At 40.3% G+C, this 19,197-nt stretch overlaps 1 protein-coding gene across 8 annotated transcripts in view; it reads left to right on the forward strand.

Annotated features, from left to right (window-relative positions):
* Positions 1-7,563, forward strand: part of CdGAPr (GTPase-activating protein CdGAPr) — a 1,516,021-nt gene extending 1,508,458 nt beyond the window's left edge. For all 8 annotated transcript variants that reach the window (XM_070082835.1, XM_070082834.1, XM_070082838.1 and 5 more), the window contains 2 exons: positions 1,553-6,159; positions 6,618-7,563. In XM_070082835.1, coding sequence (XP_069938936.1) covers positions 1,553-6,159; positions 6,618-6,624 — 4,614 coding nt within the window. In that variant the 3' untranslated portion in view covers positions 6,625-7,563. The remainder of the gene's footprint in view (positions 1-1,552; positions 6,160-6,617) is intronic.
* The last annotated feature ends 11,634 nt before the right edge of the window (positions 7,564-19,197 follow it).

The following is a 19,197-nucleotide window of genomic DNA, read 5'->3' on the forward strand; positions in this document are numbered from 1 at the left end:
GGAGTCAGTCGAAGCCCCGGTACCTGAAGCGGGTGAGGAAACAGCACCAACAAGAGGTACAGGGGCATCAGGAGTGTCCAAAGAGTGGTCTAAAAACAAGGCAGGGTCAGAATGGGGTGCGGTATCAAGAAGGGGCCCGGGGGTACCAGGTTCATGGATTGGGTTCTCCATGGTTAGGTTACTCCTTTGCTTTTTGTTTTTAAGAAAAAAAAGAAGAAAAGAAAATAAAAATAAAAAAAAGAATAAAAAAAGGGGGGAGCGGGGAGGAATAGTTCCCAGGAGGAATGAAAGGGCCAGAAATCTCCCTCCGCACCCAGGAGGACCTCAGCACCGCTAGTAGCGCAGATGCAGCATGGAACCCGTGCCATACCCTACCCTTCATGCCAGTAAACCAGCAATCCAGGATAGCAACCTCACATCTGCCGAGCTACCTCGGTGGACAAAAGAGAGGGCGGCCGGATATCTGCCACAAAGCATACCTCCTTCGGCCACCACCCCCGGAATCCGAAAGGTGGCTTCCAGAGATACACCCGTCGCCCGAAAGACACCCAAAGCTACTCCGGGATACCGGAGAGGGATCGGGACATCCCCAGGCGATCCAGATTCCACGGCAAACTGCGCCACCGCCAAGAACCTTAACGGAATGGGATGGACCCCGGTATCCTTTCCCCTACCTAGGAACTAGCGTGCCTGTGGGAGAAATCCCAAAGGCCAAAAAGAGGAAGGGCAAAAGGGAGGGGTGGGGAGGAGGAGGAGGAAAGGAAAAAGGGGAGGATGGGATAGGGAGGGGGGTATTGGGGGGTAATTAGGTTAGGTCTGAGGAAGGAGACCGACAGGTCTGATTCCTCAGACCAAGAGCCTCTTCACCACAACAAGGAGCCCCCCTTGAAGAGGATTTATTTCCCAGAAATTCGGCATAAAAAACACGGTTGTAAGTCGAGTGGTCGTATGTCGAGCAGGTCTTAAGTCGGATGGTAGGTGTATTTTCTTTTTTGAGATTTTTCTTTCTTTTTGTGTCGCCCTGCCTTGGTGGGAGACGACTGACGTGTTGAAAAAAAAAAATATACATGTATATAAAACCACTGTTTTGCAATACCACTGAATTGTCACAGTTTTCCTTGTTACAGCTTACTGCATCTCTATAACCTGTTAGCATTCCCATTATTCAGCCTTACAAATATTGTTATGATGTCATTTCAAAGACTGATTTAATACATTGTTTTAATTGGCAGGCCATATTTTACTTTTAAAGAATAATGCAGGTCCAATAGGAAGAAAGTGCTCAAAACTTTTATTAAAAAGTTTTAGTATACAGTATTTTATTATTTTATTCTAGGGCAAGCACTAAACCTGCAGGGGCCATACACTGCTGGGGAATGAAGGAAAGTGAAATTTGATTCAAGGAGAGGGTAACTAATTCCTTGGATCAAGAACCCTTCACACCACTGAAAGAACTATACAGTATATACACTGTATATTAAAAATTCCATAATTTCAGTAGTTATAATAGTATTTGTTGTCTCCTATTTAATAGTTGTCATCTTTCTTTTAGGCACTGGAATCACCAGAAAAACGAGAGTTTTTAATGTGGGAGAAGTACGAAAAATCTCCTCAGGATGAACGTGAAAGCAGAAGCAGCTCCATGTCGAGTCCCATACCTTCTCCCCGCACGCATAATCGCTCGGTTTCCCACGATTCATACTTTAACACCCTGGAAAGCCGGTTAAATAACGTGCCTTCACAAGTACCAGTAAAAGAGGAAGGTGAGAGTGATATAGATTTCTCGCCAGACAATTCAAGAATATACTTGGATATCAGTGAACTTGATTTGAACTTTAGTACCAGTGAAAAAGACCTAAAAGGCTTTGAAGTAGATACTCTTAAATCAACTTCAGTTGAAGATCCGGATAACATGTCCAGTTCCACTTTAGATATGGAGAACTTAAGTATGTGCTCAGAGAGTGGGAGGAGCAAAGAAAATTTGAGTCCCAGGCCAGAAAAAAAGTCTCTCAAAGAAAAGTTTAAACACAGATTTACTTCACCACCCACCCACCGGAGAACTGATCCAAGTATAAGTGATTCCAGTGAAGATTCGTGCAACAACAGTTTAAAAAGGGCTTCAGCATCTCTTAAGGATAAGATTGTCCATGCTCTCAGCCCTGAAACCTCTCGTCGACGGACAGAAACGTCTCCAAGACCAACTTCTCCCAGTAGTTCTCCAAAATTTAAGCATGTTCGTACAGCAGAGGTGGACACTAAAGAAGGTCAGACCTTAAAATTGGATGGCCATTCTTTAAAGCCAGAAATCTCTAGTTTCTTAAGTGGTGCTAGATTGTTACCAGAGCATGACAAAAGTAGAGAAACAATAACAGCAGAAATACATGTGGAGGCAGAAGAAAGCCAAGAATGTGATGATACTCCATCAAGAAATAGTATGGACTATGCACTTATAGATCCAGAATTATTAGATAAAATTACACACTTAAGAACTTCTCCTTCAGTTAGTGCATCAGAAGTAAGCAGCACCTCACTTGCAGAAGCCACTGTATCAGATAATGAGAGTTTCACATTAGGAAGCAGTAGTAGTGGAGTAGGAATTGTGGGGTATGGCAGAGAATCTTTGGCAGATGCAGTTAACACACTGGTTCCATCTTATACTTCAGTAACTCCTATTGAACTCTCAGTTGCCATAATTGGTGAGAAACCTGAGACACAACAGAATCTTCCTATTGCTCCAGTTACCCCTGTAACACCAGTGCAAGAAGACTTAACCCCGCAACAAGAACTTCCGAAACCTCGTCCCAGTTCGTTACTGGGACTTCCGACGGCAGATCTTCTAAATTTAGGGTCAGCACTAACTTCGCCAGAGACTCCTCAGGGCGACTCCACATTTTTAGAGATTCAGTATCACCCACTGAGTGACACAACTGAACCTTCCACCCCTAGCGAGTCCCAGTTTGTCCAGGACTTAGTAGGTGTAGGACAGCCAATGCCATACCCACCTGCTATTGATGAGCCTCGGCAGTCAAGTCCATTATCGATAGACTTGAGTAGTAGTGATGATCAAACTGAAGAAGGTCCAATGTATGAAAATGTAGACACAAGTAGCTCAGGACTTCCCTTGAAGGTGGTAGATTCTCCTTTTGACGAGACCTTGCCACAGTCTTCTCTGCCAAGTGTTCAGTCTTCCCAAACTAGTTTTCAGACTTGTGAAACAGGTGGACAAGTATTATTGGTGGCATCAGAGCTTCCATGCTCTGATGTAGATTATGAGAACTATAATTACAATTCTGTGTATGAAAACGTTAAGTACGGTGCCGAGTATGAAAATGTAGAATACAGACCTGAGTATCAAAATGTGGAATACGAAACAGAGAATGGAAGCAAAAACGATGAGAAATATATAAACAGTGCTTCAAGTGATGTTTCTTATGAAAATGTTGACATAACAGAGGATCGTGAAAATATGGTAGTTGATAGTGCATATGAAAATGTTGAATCCCCTGCTAAGGAATCCTTACCAGTGTATGAAAATTTAGAAGAAAGTAGTGATGAACATGACCAGATTGTGCCTGATACAGATGATGCATATGAAGAATATTCATTTAGGGATCACCCAAATTATGAAAATGTAGAATTTAGTTCTCAGGTGTCTACCCTTCCTGAAAAAACAGTAAGTGATGATAAAACTGAAGTTGAGATTGAAGGGGAAATGGTATACCAGCAAGTCAAGTTCCTTAGGAAATCTATACAAGAGGTGAATGACATGCTGAAGGTGCAGGAGGAAAAACCGCGTGCATTAGAAGAGTCAGATGTTGGCATTTTGAGTGTTAAAGAGCTGGGTACAACTGCACATGTTATGGGTTTACCTGAGAATTCTTCAGAGCTTCCAGTACAGGTGCCTCAAATGGGCAACATGAATGTTTCCCAAACTTATGAACCCTTGCCTTGTTCTCAAGACTCTATACTGGATCCTGAGGTGACTGCTTTAGATACTGAAATTTATACTCAGCCTAGTGAGGATAGTGAATGCTTAGACTCACCCATTACTCCCTCATCAGTAAGCATGGCAACGGAAGTCTTAGTTCTCCCATCTTTTGCTTCACCAACAGAGTCTACTACAGATGATGTTACATCACCAGTGAGTAGTGATGATGCCAGTTCTCCTAAACCTATACAAGAAACACTGGATCACTGTTCATCTTCTTGTACCTTACCACCTATATTGCCAAGTCTCTCTCCACCCACTCCAGAAAATATTCCAGTTCCTCCAGCTGCAACATCTACCCCAAACAGAGCTTTACCACTCCCAAGTATTATTAGTCCTGCTCCTTGGCCCAGAACTACTCCTCGTCACACGCCTATTGTTGCTCCTGTGCCTCGGCCACGTCAGTTACCTAAACTGAACTTATCCTCACCCTTAATTTCACCAGTCTCGACACCATCATCAGTGTCTATCTCTCCAGACTCTCCTGCCACTCCAGGCACACCCAGCAATGGATCTGCCCAGGCAACACCAACTGAAGAAAATGCATCTTTTTCCCCAGTATTTAAACCTAGTCAATTGCCATTTAATATTCAGTGTGAAACAGCTGAATCAGGTCATTCATTTGATCTTAAAGTTCACCATAACTTAGGTGATGTTAAGTCTCAAATACGATCTACAGAAGGTGAAGCATCTGAATCAGCACTGCCTACAGAACCTGAAAGCCTAGATTCTGAAAAATTGACTGAATGTAAGCCCATATCCTCACAATTTCCTGCTTTCCAAAGATTTAAAAGTTCTCCAGATTTCAGGTCATCATCCAAAGACACTAAGTTGGGCATAGTTACTCAAGAAAATTTAACAAAGGAGGCCGAGGATACCACAACAAGTGAACTTGCCAGTATTCTTAGTAATGTTGATCTCATGGACCCACAGAAGAGAGAGAGAATTGAACAATATAAAAAAGAAAGAAGGTCATTTTTAAGAGAAAAGTACAAGTCGGAGAGCTTCCGTGGAGAAAAAGATGAAATGATTATGAGACTTAAGCAGAAGGCCACAAGTCCATCTCGGCCAGAAGAAGAGTGTGGTGAAAATGACGATGAGATTACTCAAAGTTCCGAGATTAAATGTGCAAGTCCGAGAAGAAGAGAAAGTATTAGTCCAACAAAACAACTTCACGAATCATTACCTGGAAAAACTAGCCCTGTTAAACAGCTAGGGGACACAGTTGCTTCTGAAAAATATAGCATAGCCTCGCAAATTGTAACGGAGAAAAAGGGAGAACAGGGTGATGAATTGGTATTCAAAAGAGCCTCGCCTGCTAGAAGAAGCCTAAGTGACATGGGAAGAGTAGGGGAGCTGAAGAGTCCTACAAGGACTCGCTACTCTTCTGAAAGTCCAACTCCTACATTTCAAAGAAGCAGCAGTAGTAGTTGTAGCAACAGCAGCAATAGATCAAATGACATAAACCCACGTTCAAGTTTAAGGCAGTCTCCGGACAAGGAAATAATACTAAGTCGTTCTAGCAGTGGTGATTCAAAGTCTAGTCCATTAAGAAAAAACTCAGCCCCAATTAGTCCCATAAAATCTCCCTCTGGTACTCCAACTTTTCATAGATCAGCTAGCACTCGGGGTAGTGGACGCTGCAGAACTTCAAAGGATGACATTGATGAAGATATTAATGTTAAAGAACGAGTGGCTATATGGGCCAAGAGTCAAGAAAAGCCTCCCAACTTGGATAAATTGGAAAAAGACACCAAAAGTGAAAAAGCTAATATTAAACAAGACCAAAAATCAGGAATGGAATCAATAACGAAAAACTCTACTCCTCCTGTGTCACCAGTAAGAAAAACTTCTATTCCTAAAGCTGCTCCATCTTCACCTAGCATTTCTAAAACAGTTCCATCACCACCTGCAGCTTTAAAATCATCTTCCTCTGGCATTCCAAAAGCAACTCCTCCTCCTCCTGCAAATGCTCCTAAGAAAATAGGCAGACTGGGAGAAGGCAGTAGTGATACAAGTGCACTAGCTGCTGCAGGGAATGCAGCCACTAGAGGGAACACTGGTCAACAAAGACGAATTAGGGATATGGCAGCCATATTTGAAAGAGACTCACCATCAAGTGCCAAGCCAACTGTTATTAGACAAAGTTCAAGAGAAGAGAAGAAAGAAAGGTGAGTCAAGATAATGTCTTGTAAACCTACTCAGGTTCTTCAAGCATCTTGTGTAAATGTTATGTCATGCATTTATTTATCTGACATATTGATCAACCTTATAAAAGTGCAAAACACAGTAATTTTTTATATATATAAATTTCATATACAATATAGTATATCTTTTGTTATTAGCTAAGATATGAGTTTATCTGTTAAATTATTATTCATAATCTGAAATTTTTGCTTCCAAAGTTTTGACCCAGTGCTGGAAGAAATTTCTGTTTTGCATTGTCAGGAACTTTTTTTTTTATATCTAAAACTATATTTAACTGTAATATGAAAATTACAAATTGACTGTTCTTATTAAATTCACATGCAGTTCTATGGCATGTTGTACAATTTGAATATGTATATTTTGTTAATTCTTATTAGTAATATACCATACAGGACTTCTAAGTTTCCTGTTTCCCTACTAGGTATTGAAGAATGCTTGATGCTGAACATCCCTAAACACCAAAGATCAACCTCTCATCTGATGCAGTAGCTCCTTTACAAACCAGTTGTAATCACCACCTGGGGATAATTAATATTTTCAACCAGTTACAGTCGTTTATCCTTCAGCCTTCAACTTCATCTTGGAACTCTCGGGTGGTGATGAAAATGTGGGTTGCGATTACGAACTGCTGCCTCTGCTCTCTATCAAGAACTTGTTGTGGTTACATTCCAAATATTTTTCCCTCATGTGCATGTTACAAACTATTTTAAATCTGATATTCCCATCATTCATTCTATCTCTTGCTCCAGGCAAGATTGTGCCATTGCAACCTATAGCCAGTTTTTATCCAGATTCACTCCAACACATTTAAATATTTCATACACTGATATGTGTATATGTTATAACTGAATATTTTTAATTAATGTTTTATTGCTCATATTTCTGTCTCTCTCATGTTTCTGACTCTTACCAGTGGTGTAAATAATTCCATTGTCACTTGTGCATCCAGTTTGAAGTTCATAATTGTGTTCATTCAGTTTGTTGTTGCTGTGTGTGTGTTGATTCAGGCATAACTTTTTATATTTTTATAAATGTAATTGGATTTATGATCAGTTTAAATTTTAGTAATAATTTATTGTAATATATTATACTTATTAGAAAATGTCTTCAAAGCACAAGAATAATAATTTGAAATGCTGTGTACCTGATTCACAGCTAGTTAGCAGATAAAATTATTTAAATATCTTGAAAACATAAATATTTATCCAGAGCCTTAAACAATAATTAGATAATTTTAAATTAGGGAAGCAAGATACATCTGGTGCAAAAAATATGTTTTCACAAAAATCCATTTGTATAAAGTATCATAATTTGTTTTGAAGATATCCATTGTAAATACTTGTATGAAATATAAGTATGAATAAATAGTTTTCTTTGTCATTAACCTTTATCATAGCACTTAACTGAATATTACTCCATATTATAATGAATGGCAGTTAAGGACGTCTCTAATTTTGAGTGCTAAACCAGGGATGGCCAAGATGTCATATACTATGTACCAGCAGATGACAGATGAATTACAAGATTGCAGGAGGACCAGAAGACCTAGAATATGCTTTTATGTTCATATTTAACCCTTTAACTATGGCATACCCAGAGAGAGAGAGTGAGAATCAATTGTGAAACAAAAATTACAGGTTGAGAGAGAATATTTTTCTAGAGAGAATATTTTTCTAAATAGAACTCTGAAAAAAGAAATTAAATCAAAAGAAAACTTACAATTTTATATGATGGCAATGGCTATGTAAATGTGCTAAATGATACATATGTTCTGCAATTTACTGACACTAAATTATTATTTTTTCTTTTATAATTTGCTTTTGATATCTAACACTGTACTCAATGCAAGGAAAAAGGCTTAGCCCAAAATAGTCCCATATGGAATTTAAAAAAAAAAAAAAAACTATATCCCACCAAAGCAGGGTGACTTAAGAAGAAAAATGAAAGTTTTTCTTTTTAAATTTAGTAATTTATACAGAAGAAGGGGTTACTAGTCCTTTGCTCCTGGCTTTTAGTCGCCTCTTATGACACGCATGGCGTACTGAGGAAGAATTCTCTTTCACTTCCCCATGGAGATAAGAGGAAATAAAAAAGAACAAGAACTATTAAGAAAATAGAAGAAACCCCAGATGGGTGTACTCACCTAATTGTCGTTGCAGGGGTCGAGTCAGCTATCGTGTGTGTATATATAAGCATGTACATGCATGTGTAGTATGACCTAAGTGAAAGTAGAAGTAGCTGTTATCTCATGTATTTATGAGACAGAAAAAAGATGGTAGTCTACATGATTTTCATGATGGTAGGAATCCTACCATCATGTAAAACAATTAAAAGTTTGTTTCACACTCACCTGGGTGGTTGCTATCTACCAACCTACTACCATCTCCCATATGGAATATACAATATAAATTGGTACAATTTATATTGTCCCAGCTACTGGACCACTATGAGAAGGTCCTGGATGCTACAGAGAGGATAAACAAAATACAGATGTAGTATACACACAAGGCACAGTACTTGCTCCCATCCTGTTCCTCATCCTCATATCTGGCACAGACAGAGATGTAAGCCATAGCTTTGTGTCTTTCTTTGTGGATGATACCTGAATTGCCATGACAATGTTTTCCATTGAAGACACCACAAGACTCCAAGTGGACATCAACCAAATATTCAAGTGAGCCACTCAAAACAATATGAAGTTCAATGAAGAGAAATTTCAACTACTCAGATACACAAAACTTGAGGAAATTAAAACTGTATCAGGGTACATGTATACAACAAATTCTAACCATACAATAGAGTGAAAAAGTAATGTGAAGGACTTGGGAGTGATAATGTCAAAGGATTTCATCTTCAAAGTCCACAACAATGTATCTACTGCATCTGCTAGAAAAATAATAGGATGAATAATGAGAACCTTCAAAACTAGGGACGCCAAGCCTATGACGATTCTCTTCGAATCGCTTGTTCTCTTTAGGCTGGAATACTACTGTACACTAACTGCCCCCATCAAGGCAAACGAAATTGCTGACCTGGAGGGTGTACAAAAACTTTCACGGCACACATAAGTACGATAAAGCACCTAAATTACTGGGAAAGGTTGAAGTTCCTTGATTTGTATTTCCTGGAATGTAGCCAAGAGAGATACATGATAATATACACCTGGAAAATCCTAGAGGGATTAGTATCAAACTTGCATGCGAAAATCACTCCCTATGAGAGCAAAACACTCAGCAGGAGATGTAACATTCCCCCAGTGAAAAGCAGGGGCACCACGAGTACCTTGGGAGACTACAGTAAGTGTCAGGGGCTCAAGACTGTTCAACTGCCTCCCAGCATACATGAGGGGGATTACCAATAGACTCCTGGTTGTCTTCAAGAAGGCGCTGGACAGGCACCTAAAGTCAATACTTGACCAGCTAGGCTGTGGTTCATACGTCAGTTTGCGTGCGGCCAGCAGTAACAGCCTGGTTGATCAGACCCTGATCCACCAGGAGGATGATGACCCCCAAAACCCTCTCTAGGTTTACATGGAAATCTTATGTATTATTAGAACTGATTCAGAGTGTGATATTTCTCAAAACATGGCAATAAGTTACATTGTCTGACTTTCTTAGGTAATCCTGGGTGTAAATAATACATTTTAACCCTTTGACTGTTTCAGGCCCCTCTCTGAAACTGTCATTCTATGTCGCCAAATATTCAAAAAAAAAAAAATTATTTTTTCTTATGAAAATGTTAAGATTATTTTTCTGAGTGTTTTAGTCCAAAAAAAAAATTTTTGCCATCGGTACTTACCGAGATATAGAGCCGTGAAGTTTGCAGAAAATGAGCCGCGTATGGCAACAGCGGCAACTGCCGCTCACCCGGTAAACTTTAGTTTACTTGTAATTGAAGGTTTTTTGTTTTTTTCACTATTTTATTTTTTCACATAACTTATGTGGCCTATGAGACCAAAGTAAGGTGCAATGTATATATATACACTCGTTGTATACAACACAATAAGCACACAAACATAATTATCAATATATTGTTTACAAAACTTGTTTACAAAAACAAACAATCATCCTCCTCCTCCTCCTTCTCCTCCTCCTTCTCCTCCTCCTCCTCCTCCTTCTCCTCCTCCTCCTCCTCCTTCTCCTTCTCCTCCTTCTCCTTCTCCTCCTCCTCCTTCTCCTCCTCCTCCTTCTCCTCCTCCTTCTCCTCCTCCTTCTCCTCCTCCTCCTCCTTCTCCTCCTCCTCCTCCTCCTTTTCCTTCTCCTTCTCCTCCTCCTCCTTCTCCTCCTCCTTCTCCTCCTCCTCCTTCTCCTCCTCCTTCTCCTCCTCCTTGTCTTGTGTGCAAGTGTGTGGCTTATAATTGTTTTGAGTCAGAAGTCGGCAGCTGTCAAAGTGACATATTGTCTCATTAGTCACTCCCCCTACCGCCTGTCAAAACAATGGGGTCGGATGCTGCTTCCCCTCCTCCATTCTATCTAATTATCTTTCTCCCTTATTCTATATCTTTCAATCTGTCTCTCTTTCTATCTGTCTGCCTATCTCTGTCTCACAGGTACACATAAATACAAGTATACATAGTGTAAATTACCTAGGATAACCCAAGAAATCCAGACAAAGTGCTATACTCTGCTTGAAGATGTGAGTAAACGTGATGACACAGTCTTGTGGCTCTCTCTGAGACAGAGAGCTAGATGGACAGACAGGGAGCTTGACAGACAGACAAATAAACAGACAGAAATGTTTGTGTACCAGCAAAAACAAAGGGAGGGTGATGGTCATGTAATATTACCCTCCTTTACGCTCATCAAAGTCAGCTCTTATCAGATGTTATCTCCCCTTATCTTGTCACTGTCATGGGGTGGACTTTTTTTTTTCTTGCTTCAAGGGAACAATATTATTACATCTTCTTCTTCCTCCTCCTCCTCCTCTTCTCCTCCTCCTCCTCCTCCTCTTCCTTCCCTCCTCCTCCTCCTCCTCCTCCTCCTCCTCCTCCTCCTCCTCTTCCTCCCCTCCTCCTCCTCCATTGCTTTTGGTCTCAAACTCCTCCAAATCATGAAATTGATCTTCACTGACACTTCCATCTGTGTTAGAGCATCACTTGGGAAGAGAAGAGTCCCAGATTTGCTGGGGAATCACATATTTCTTACCGCTAGACATGCTGAAAAAGGACAACTGAAATGGCATTCCCACAATGCACCACTGGCTCCCCGATTTTTTTTATATGGTGCACACTGACCATGGAGACCCATTCTCTCACATGTGGGCCTACCAGCTTTCTCCTGCTTGATTTGAAGCTGCTAGAATTTATGCGTATAAATACGTCAGAAACATTGGCTCGTAAGACGTATTTATACGTCGGAAACAGTCAAAGGGTTAAGGTACTTTTTAATGTGCCCATAATGTGCGTGCCATCAAGACATTATGTACGAGAAAGTCTTATGATATTACAATTAACTCGGGGTATACTATCTTTTAAAACATGGAAATAGCCACAATGGTTTCTTAGGTTATATTGGGTAAAATTATACATAAACTGAAATGTACTTGTATGTGATCATGTGTACCCTCAAGACCACTGTAAAAAAAAAAAAAACATAACTATGCTATGTACACAAGCCTAATAAAAACAAACTTGCTTACATGCAGAGTGGTATATCATACACCTTGTTCTCGAGTCCTGCTGAGTCACCATCATTCATGATGCATTGTGTGGATCTGCCTGGCCCTGCATTCTTATCCCTAGGCATGACAAGACAGCAAGACACCCAAATAGCTGATATGAAGCATAAAATGGTGGCCTAAGGCAAAATTGGTCCCTTCAGAAATTTGTATATACAATATATTATTCAGAGAGAGATCTCCTGCATATACAGTATACGTCATCATTAAATTGCTGTCTTTCCTCAAGTGCTGACATCATAATTCATATTATCTATCAACAACAACATCCCCAACCCCTCTTTCACAGTGCAGATACTGCCCTTCCCACCTTCATGACTCCAGTCTGTCTAATCGGTTTCCATGAGCTCCTTCATGTTACTTCGCTCATACTCCAGCAGCACAAGTTAAAAGCCACTTTTCTCCATTCACTATCACACACAGTAACACAAACCTGCTGGATGCTCAAGCCCCTAAACCTCAAAGCTTCCTTTACCCTATTCCTAAAGCTGCTCATGAAACAAATGCTTACCCTCTTACCTTCCACTTCATGTTTATGCATGTCCTATTCCTCTCCATCCTCTCTGAAGGGCTTACCCAATTGAACAATCACCCTTTCAGCCCTCTGAATTATACACTTGGTGACCTCTCCCACACACTTCTTTCAATTTCTACTCTTTGAATTCTATGCATAATCACACCACACACACACACACTGCTTTTGCACATGACATCTTTGCTTCCTCTTGCCTCCTCTTTGCTGAAATTTTTAAAACCCATGCCCATCACCCATATAAAATTGCTGTTATCATTTTATGCATACTCTGGTACATACTTGGAGAGAGTTCTGGGGGTCAATGTCCCCACGGGCCAGTCTGTGACCAGGCCTCATGGTGGATTAGGGCCTGATCAACCAGGCTGTTACTTGTGGAAAATTGCATTTATCTGTATGTAACTCATTATGTACATAACAATAAATGAACATAGATAATTATTATTTATCAGTTAGACAAGTAGGAATCTAGGACACCTAGGTCGCAAAAAATGTCCCCCTTCGATACCTACAACTGTCATATCCACAAGTTGCTCTGGACCTATTAATTAAATGAAATATACATCACCAGGAATGCTGGTAAATATATAAATTTGTGGACTGTATATTAAATTAAAAAATGATTATATATAAACACATTTATATAACAGAAGGAAAATATCTTAATATCACTCACCAATTTGACTGGAGATTAATGTGTCATGTACAGGACCCCCCCTTTTGCCTATATTTATGAAAAATTTACTGGCCAGAATTTAAACATAAATTAGACAGCTTATCTGAGGTTCCTGGAGTTGTCCTGTCCTGTCGCCTGATATCTCAAGTTATGCAGGAATGCACATCCAACAATTTTGCCTCCTATTTGAGAGGTTTAGTTTAGTTAGTTTAATATGTTTATTATGCACCCCATACCCATCCTGTGGGCGGTAGTCAAAAGATTACTGATTTGAAGGTGTCAGCCCAATTTTAACCTCTAGAGCACGAAAAATTCTTCCCATTACACTAACGCTTCTAGTCCAAATTCAAACAAAATGGCGACTGACTCCCCCAGCCGCAGGTTTCCCATTTTCGATATCATACTTCTTTTAAAAATACAATATAGGGCATCTATTTACCTATAAGTTACCGTATTTCCGGAAAATATATACAGTATTTTCCACACTGTGGCTGGCTGGAGTTCGTTGCTAAATGACTCAAATTGCTCATTTGACAATGGTGGAGGACCTGGGTACATATAGGATCTGTCATCCACACGGCGACATATTACACAAGATTTAATCACCCTTTTTACACTTTGCCGTCCTTGTGGAATCCAGAAAGTTTCCCTAATACAATTTAAGGTATCTTGTACCCCACCATGCATTACATTTTTATGGGCATTTAGAACAATTAAATTTGTTAGATGATGAGTTTTGGGCAGTAAGATAGGGTGTTTAGCATAATCACCCAATTCAGCATTTTGTAACCTACCTCTGCACCTAATTACATTGTTCTATAAATACAGCCCCAATTTCTCTATTATGGAACCTTTCACAATTTTTCTTTCCATCATCAATTTAATCTCATTTCCATAGATTTCTTCTTGTACCCTCTGTATCCAATATTCAAGAGGATGTGAAAACTTATATGAAATATTCATCTTGTTTAGAAATTTAAACACCAACTTAGTTACATTGATTAGTTTGGGTAAAGAAGAATACCTATTTATATCAATGGCTAAGGAAGGACAAACTATTGGAGCGGTGGTCACAGTAATTTCAACAGGAGCAATATACACCTTTTGTACAGGCCAATCAGCTTTATTTACCAACCAGCTCGGTCCTTTAAACCATGATACAGCATTTACAAATTTAGCATAAGGTAAACCTCGAGACAAGAAATCAGCTGGATTCTCCTCACCAGGTATATGATTAAATGTTAACATATGCTGACCCAAACTATTATACTTCTCTTGCATCTGATTAATTTCAGTGACTCTGTTTTGTATGTACACAATTTTACTGTTTCCATTACGAATCCATTGTAAGGATACCTCATTATCAGATAAAATTACAGTGCCGCTAATATTTATGTCCTGCAACTTATTTCTTATATAATTAGCTAATTTGACACCTACATAAATGGCTGTTAATTCCAACTGAGGCAAGGTACGTGATTTAATTGAAGACACTTTAGCCTTACCTGGAGTTTACCTGGAGAGAGTTCCGGGGGTCAACGCCCCCGCGGCCCGGTCTGTGACCAGGCCTCCTGGTGGATCAGAGCCTGATCAACCGGACTGTTACTGCTGGCTGCACGCAAACCAACGTACGAGCCACAGCCCGGCTGGTCAGAAACCGACTTCAGGTGCTTGTCCAGTGCCAGCTTGAAGACTGCCAGGGGTCTGTTGGTAATCCCCCTTATGTATGCTGGGAGGCAGTTGAACAGTCTTGGGCCCCTGACACTTACTGTATGGTCTCTTAACATGCTAGTGACACCCCTGCTTTTCATTGGGGGGATGTTGCATCGTCTGCCAAGTCTTTTGCTTTCGTAGTGAGTGATTTTCATGTGCAAGTTCGGTACTAGTCCCTCTAGGATTTTCCAGGTGTATATAATCATGCATCTCTCTCGCCTGCGTTCCAGGGAATACAGGTTTAGGAACCTCAAGCGCTCCCAGTAATTGAGGTGTTTTATCTCCGTTATGCGTGCCGTGAAGGTTCTCTGTACATTTTCTAGGTCAGCAATTTCACCTGCCTTGAAAGGTGTTGTTAGTGTGCAGCAATATTCCAGCCTAGATAGAACAAGTGACCTGAAGAGTGTCATCATGGGCTTGGCCTCCCTAGTTTTGAAGGTTCTCATTATCCATCCTGTCATTTTTCTAGCAGATGCGATTGATACAATGTTATGGTCCTTGAAGGTGAGATCCTCCGACATGATCACTCCCAGGTCTTTGACGTTGGTGTTTCGCTCTATTTTGTGACCAGAATTTGTTTTGTACTCTGATGAAGATTTAATTTCCTCGTGTTTACCATATCTGAGTAATTGAAATTTCTCATCGTTGAACTTCATATTGTTTTCTGCAACCCACTGAAAGATTTGGTTGATGTCCGCCTGGAGCCTTGCAGTGTCTGCAATGGAAGACACTGTCATGCAGATTCGGGTGTCATCTGCAAAGGAAGACACGGTGCTGTGGCTGACATCCTTGTCTATGTCGAATATGAGGATGAGGAACAAGATGGGAGCGAGTACTGTGCCTTGTGGAACAGAGCTTTTCACCGTAGCTGCCTCGAACTTTACTCTGTTGACGACTACTCTCTGTGTTCTGTTAGTGAGGAAATTATAGATCCATCTACCGACTTTTCCTGTTATTCCTTTAGCACGCATTTTTTGCGCTATTACGCCATGGTCACACTTGTCGAAGGCTTTTGCAAAGTCTGTATATATTACATCTGCATTCTTTTTGTCTTCTAGTGCATCTAGGACCTTGTCATAGTGATCCAATAGTTGAGACAGACAGGAACGACCTGTTCTAAACCCATGTTGCCCTGGGTTGTGTAATTGATGGGTTTCTAGATGGGTGGTGATCTTGCTTCTTAGGACCCTTTCAAAGATTTTTATGATATGGGATGTTAGTGCTATCGGTAGATGGGTGGTGATCTTGCTTCTTAGGACCCTTTCAAAGATTTTTATGATATGGGATGTTAGTGCTATCGGTCTGTAGTTCTTTGCTGTTGCTTTACTGCCCCCTTTGTGGAGTGGGGCTATGTCTGTTGTTTTTAGTAACTGTGGGACGACCCCCGTGTCCATGCTCCCTCTCCATAGAATGGAAAAGGCTCGTGATAGGGGCTTCTTGCAGTTCTTGATGAACACGGAGTTCCATGAGTCTGGCCCTGGGGCAGAGTGCATGGGCATGTCATTTATCGCCTGTTCGAAGTCATTTGGCGTCAGGATAACATCGGATAGGCTTGTGTTAACCAAATTCTGTGGCTCTCTCATAAAAAAATCATTTTGATCTTCGACTCTCAGTCTGGTTGGTGGCTTGCTAAAAACTGAGTCATATTGGGACTTGAGTAGCTCACTCATTTCCTTGCTGTCATCTGTGTAGGACCCATTTTGTTTAAGTAGAGACCCAATACTGGACATTGTTCTCGACTTTGATTTGGCATAGGAGAAGAAATACTTTGGGTTTCTTTCGATTTCATTTATGGCTTTTAGTTCTTCCCGCGATTCCTGACTCCTATAAGATTCCTTTAGCTTAAGTTCGATGCTTGCTATTTCTCTGACCAGTGTCTCCCTACGCATTTCAGATATATTGACCTCTTTTAGCCGCTCTGTTATTCTTTTCCGTCGCCTGTAAAGGGAGCGCCTGTCTCTTTCTATTTTACATCTACTCCTCCTTTTTCTTAGAGGAATAAGCCTTGTGCATACATCGAGTGCCACCAAGTTAATCTGTTCTAGGCATAAGTTGGGGGTCTGTGTTGCTTAGTATATCTTCCCAGCTTATATCGGTTAGGACTTGGTTTACTTGGTCCCACTTTATGTTTTTGTTATTGAAGTTGAATTTGGTGGAATGCTCCCTCGTGACTAATCTCATTATGTCGGTCTGTGGCTCCACGCATACATGTCTGAACCTCAATTATGTTGTGATCTGAGTATATTGTTTTTGATATGGTGATATTTCCTATCAGATCATCATTGTTAGTGAAGATGAGGTCTAGTGTATTCTCCAGTCTAGTAGGCTCTATTATTTGCTGGTTTAAATTGAATTTTGTGCAGAGATTTAAAAGCTCGTGTGAGTGTGAGTTTTCATCAGGGCTGCCTCCTGGTGTTATTACTGCAACAATATTATTAGATATATTCCTCCATTTTAGGTGCCTTAAGTTGAAATCCCCCAGGAGCAAGATGTTGGGTGCAGGAGCTGGAAGATTTTCCAGACAGTGGTCAATTTTTAACAGCTGTTCCTGGAGTTGCTGGGATGTTGCATCCGGAGGCTTGTAGACTACCACAACGACTAGGTTTTGGTTCTCGATCTTTACTGCTAAAACTTCCACTACATCATTTGAGGCATTAAGCAGTCCTGTGCAAATAAGTGACTGCGATATACAGGCCAACCCCCCCCCCCCTTTTTCCTGTTCACTCTGTCGCATCTGTATAGGTTGTAACCTGGGATCCATATTTCGTTGTCCAAGTGATCCTTTATGTGGGGTCTCTGTGAAAGTCGTGAGCATTTGCCTCTGCAAGCAGTCCACGGATGAAAAGTATTTTGTTGTTCGTTGCTGGCTTTAGACCCAGTATATTTGCAAAGAAGAATGTCATCGGACTGGTGGTATTGGTGGTACTGGGGATGACTTTTTTCCGGCACTAGTATCTGTATCTGTTGGTTTGGAGTGGAGGCCGTCGACTGTGGTTCCACTCCAGAAATGACTGGATTTGGTGTACGATTTCTGCCATTTCCTGCCAGTTTTTTTCCTTCCTGGCACTAAAAAACCTCTCCCTCTTGAGTGGCTGTGGCTACCCAGGTTTTCCCATGGCCTGGATGTTTTGTATCTTTTAGATGGTGTGCCTGGTAATTTAAGTTATAACACAGTCTTTCCTGTACTGAAGAGGGACACATTTCAGGGTGAAAAAGCTTACAGGAAGGGAGTTTGCATTTTCCTGTTGTCATATGGGCACAGCATTTTCTGTCATTATAGTGTAAGAATTGGGATTTGTCTGCCCGAAATGCCTAGGCCTGCTAGAGGCCTTCCTTGTAATTAATATTTTATATGTAAACCATACATTGTAAGCTTTGCAAGAAAATAAACATTTATTTATTTATTTAGGGATATGGAAACCAAGTAATGGGGGAATTGGACTCGATCTCTGAACAATTTAAGAAAAAAGTTGATAGATTAGAATAAACTAACACCTGTTGCTAGGTATCCGTATGTAAAATAAAACCAAGCTATTGACATCTTTTGAAGTCATACTGGTACCCACGGGTCCGAAGATCTGGAATTCTTTGCCCAAACAAATTCCAGCCACACAATAGAATGAGAAACTAATGTAAAAGACCTGGGAGTGATCATGTCAAAGGATCTCACCTTAAAAGACCATAACATAGTATCAATCGCATCTGCTAGAAAAATGACAGGATGGAGTTAGTTTAATATGTTTATTATGCACCCCATACCCAACCCGTGGGCGGTAGCAAAGATTACAAAGGTACATAATGGGTCCAGGGACTGGGCCCCAAAGCTTTGATAGCTGAGCAAGTTACAAAGGTAATGAACTCCAGGTAGATCTGGTCACAATAATAATAATAATAATAATAATAATAATAATAATAATAATAATAATAATAATAATAATAATAATAATAATAATAATAATAATAGTTTATTAGGACATGATACATAGTTGTACAAGGTATTATAGTAGTTGGGTGTACATGTCAAAAGCCCCTTGTATGCAGATCATGACCAAGTTATAAAGGTAATGAACTCCAGGTAGATCTGGTCACAATCATGACCAAGTTACAAAGGCATAGATAGATATGATGAGAACCTTCAAAACTAGGGATGCCAAGCCCGTGATGACACTCTCTTGTTCTATTTAGGTTGGAATATTTCTGCACACTAACAGCACCTTTCAAGGCAGGTGAAATTGCTGACCTAGAAAATGTAGAAATAACCTTCACGGCACACATAACTGTCATAAAATACCTCATTTACTGGGAACGCTTGAAGTTCCTCATCCTGTACTCCCTAAAACACAGGCGGAAGAGATACATGATTATATACGCTTGGAAAATCCTAGAGAGGTTAATACCAAACTT

The sequence above is a fragment of the Cherax quadricarinatus genome, chromosome 8, assembly GCF_038502225.1.
Source record: "Cherax quadricarinatus isolate ZL_2023a chromosome 8, ASM3850222v1, whole genome shotgun sequence".
NCBI lineage: Eukaryota > Metazoa > Arthropoda > Malacostraca > Decapoda > Parastacidae > Cherax > Cherax quadricarinatus.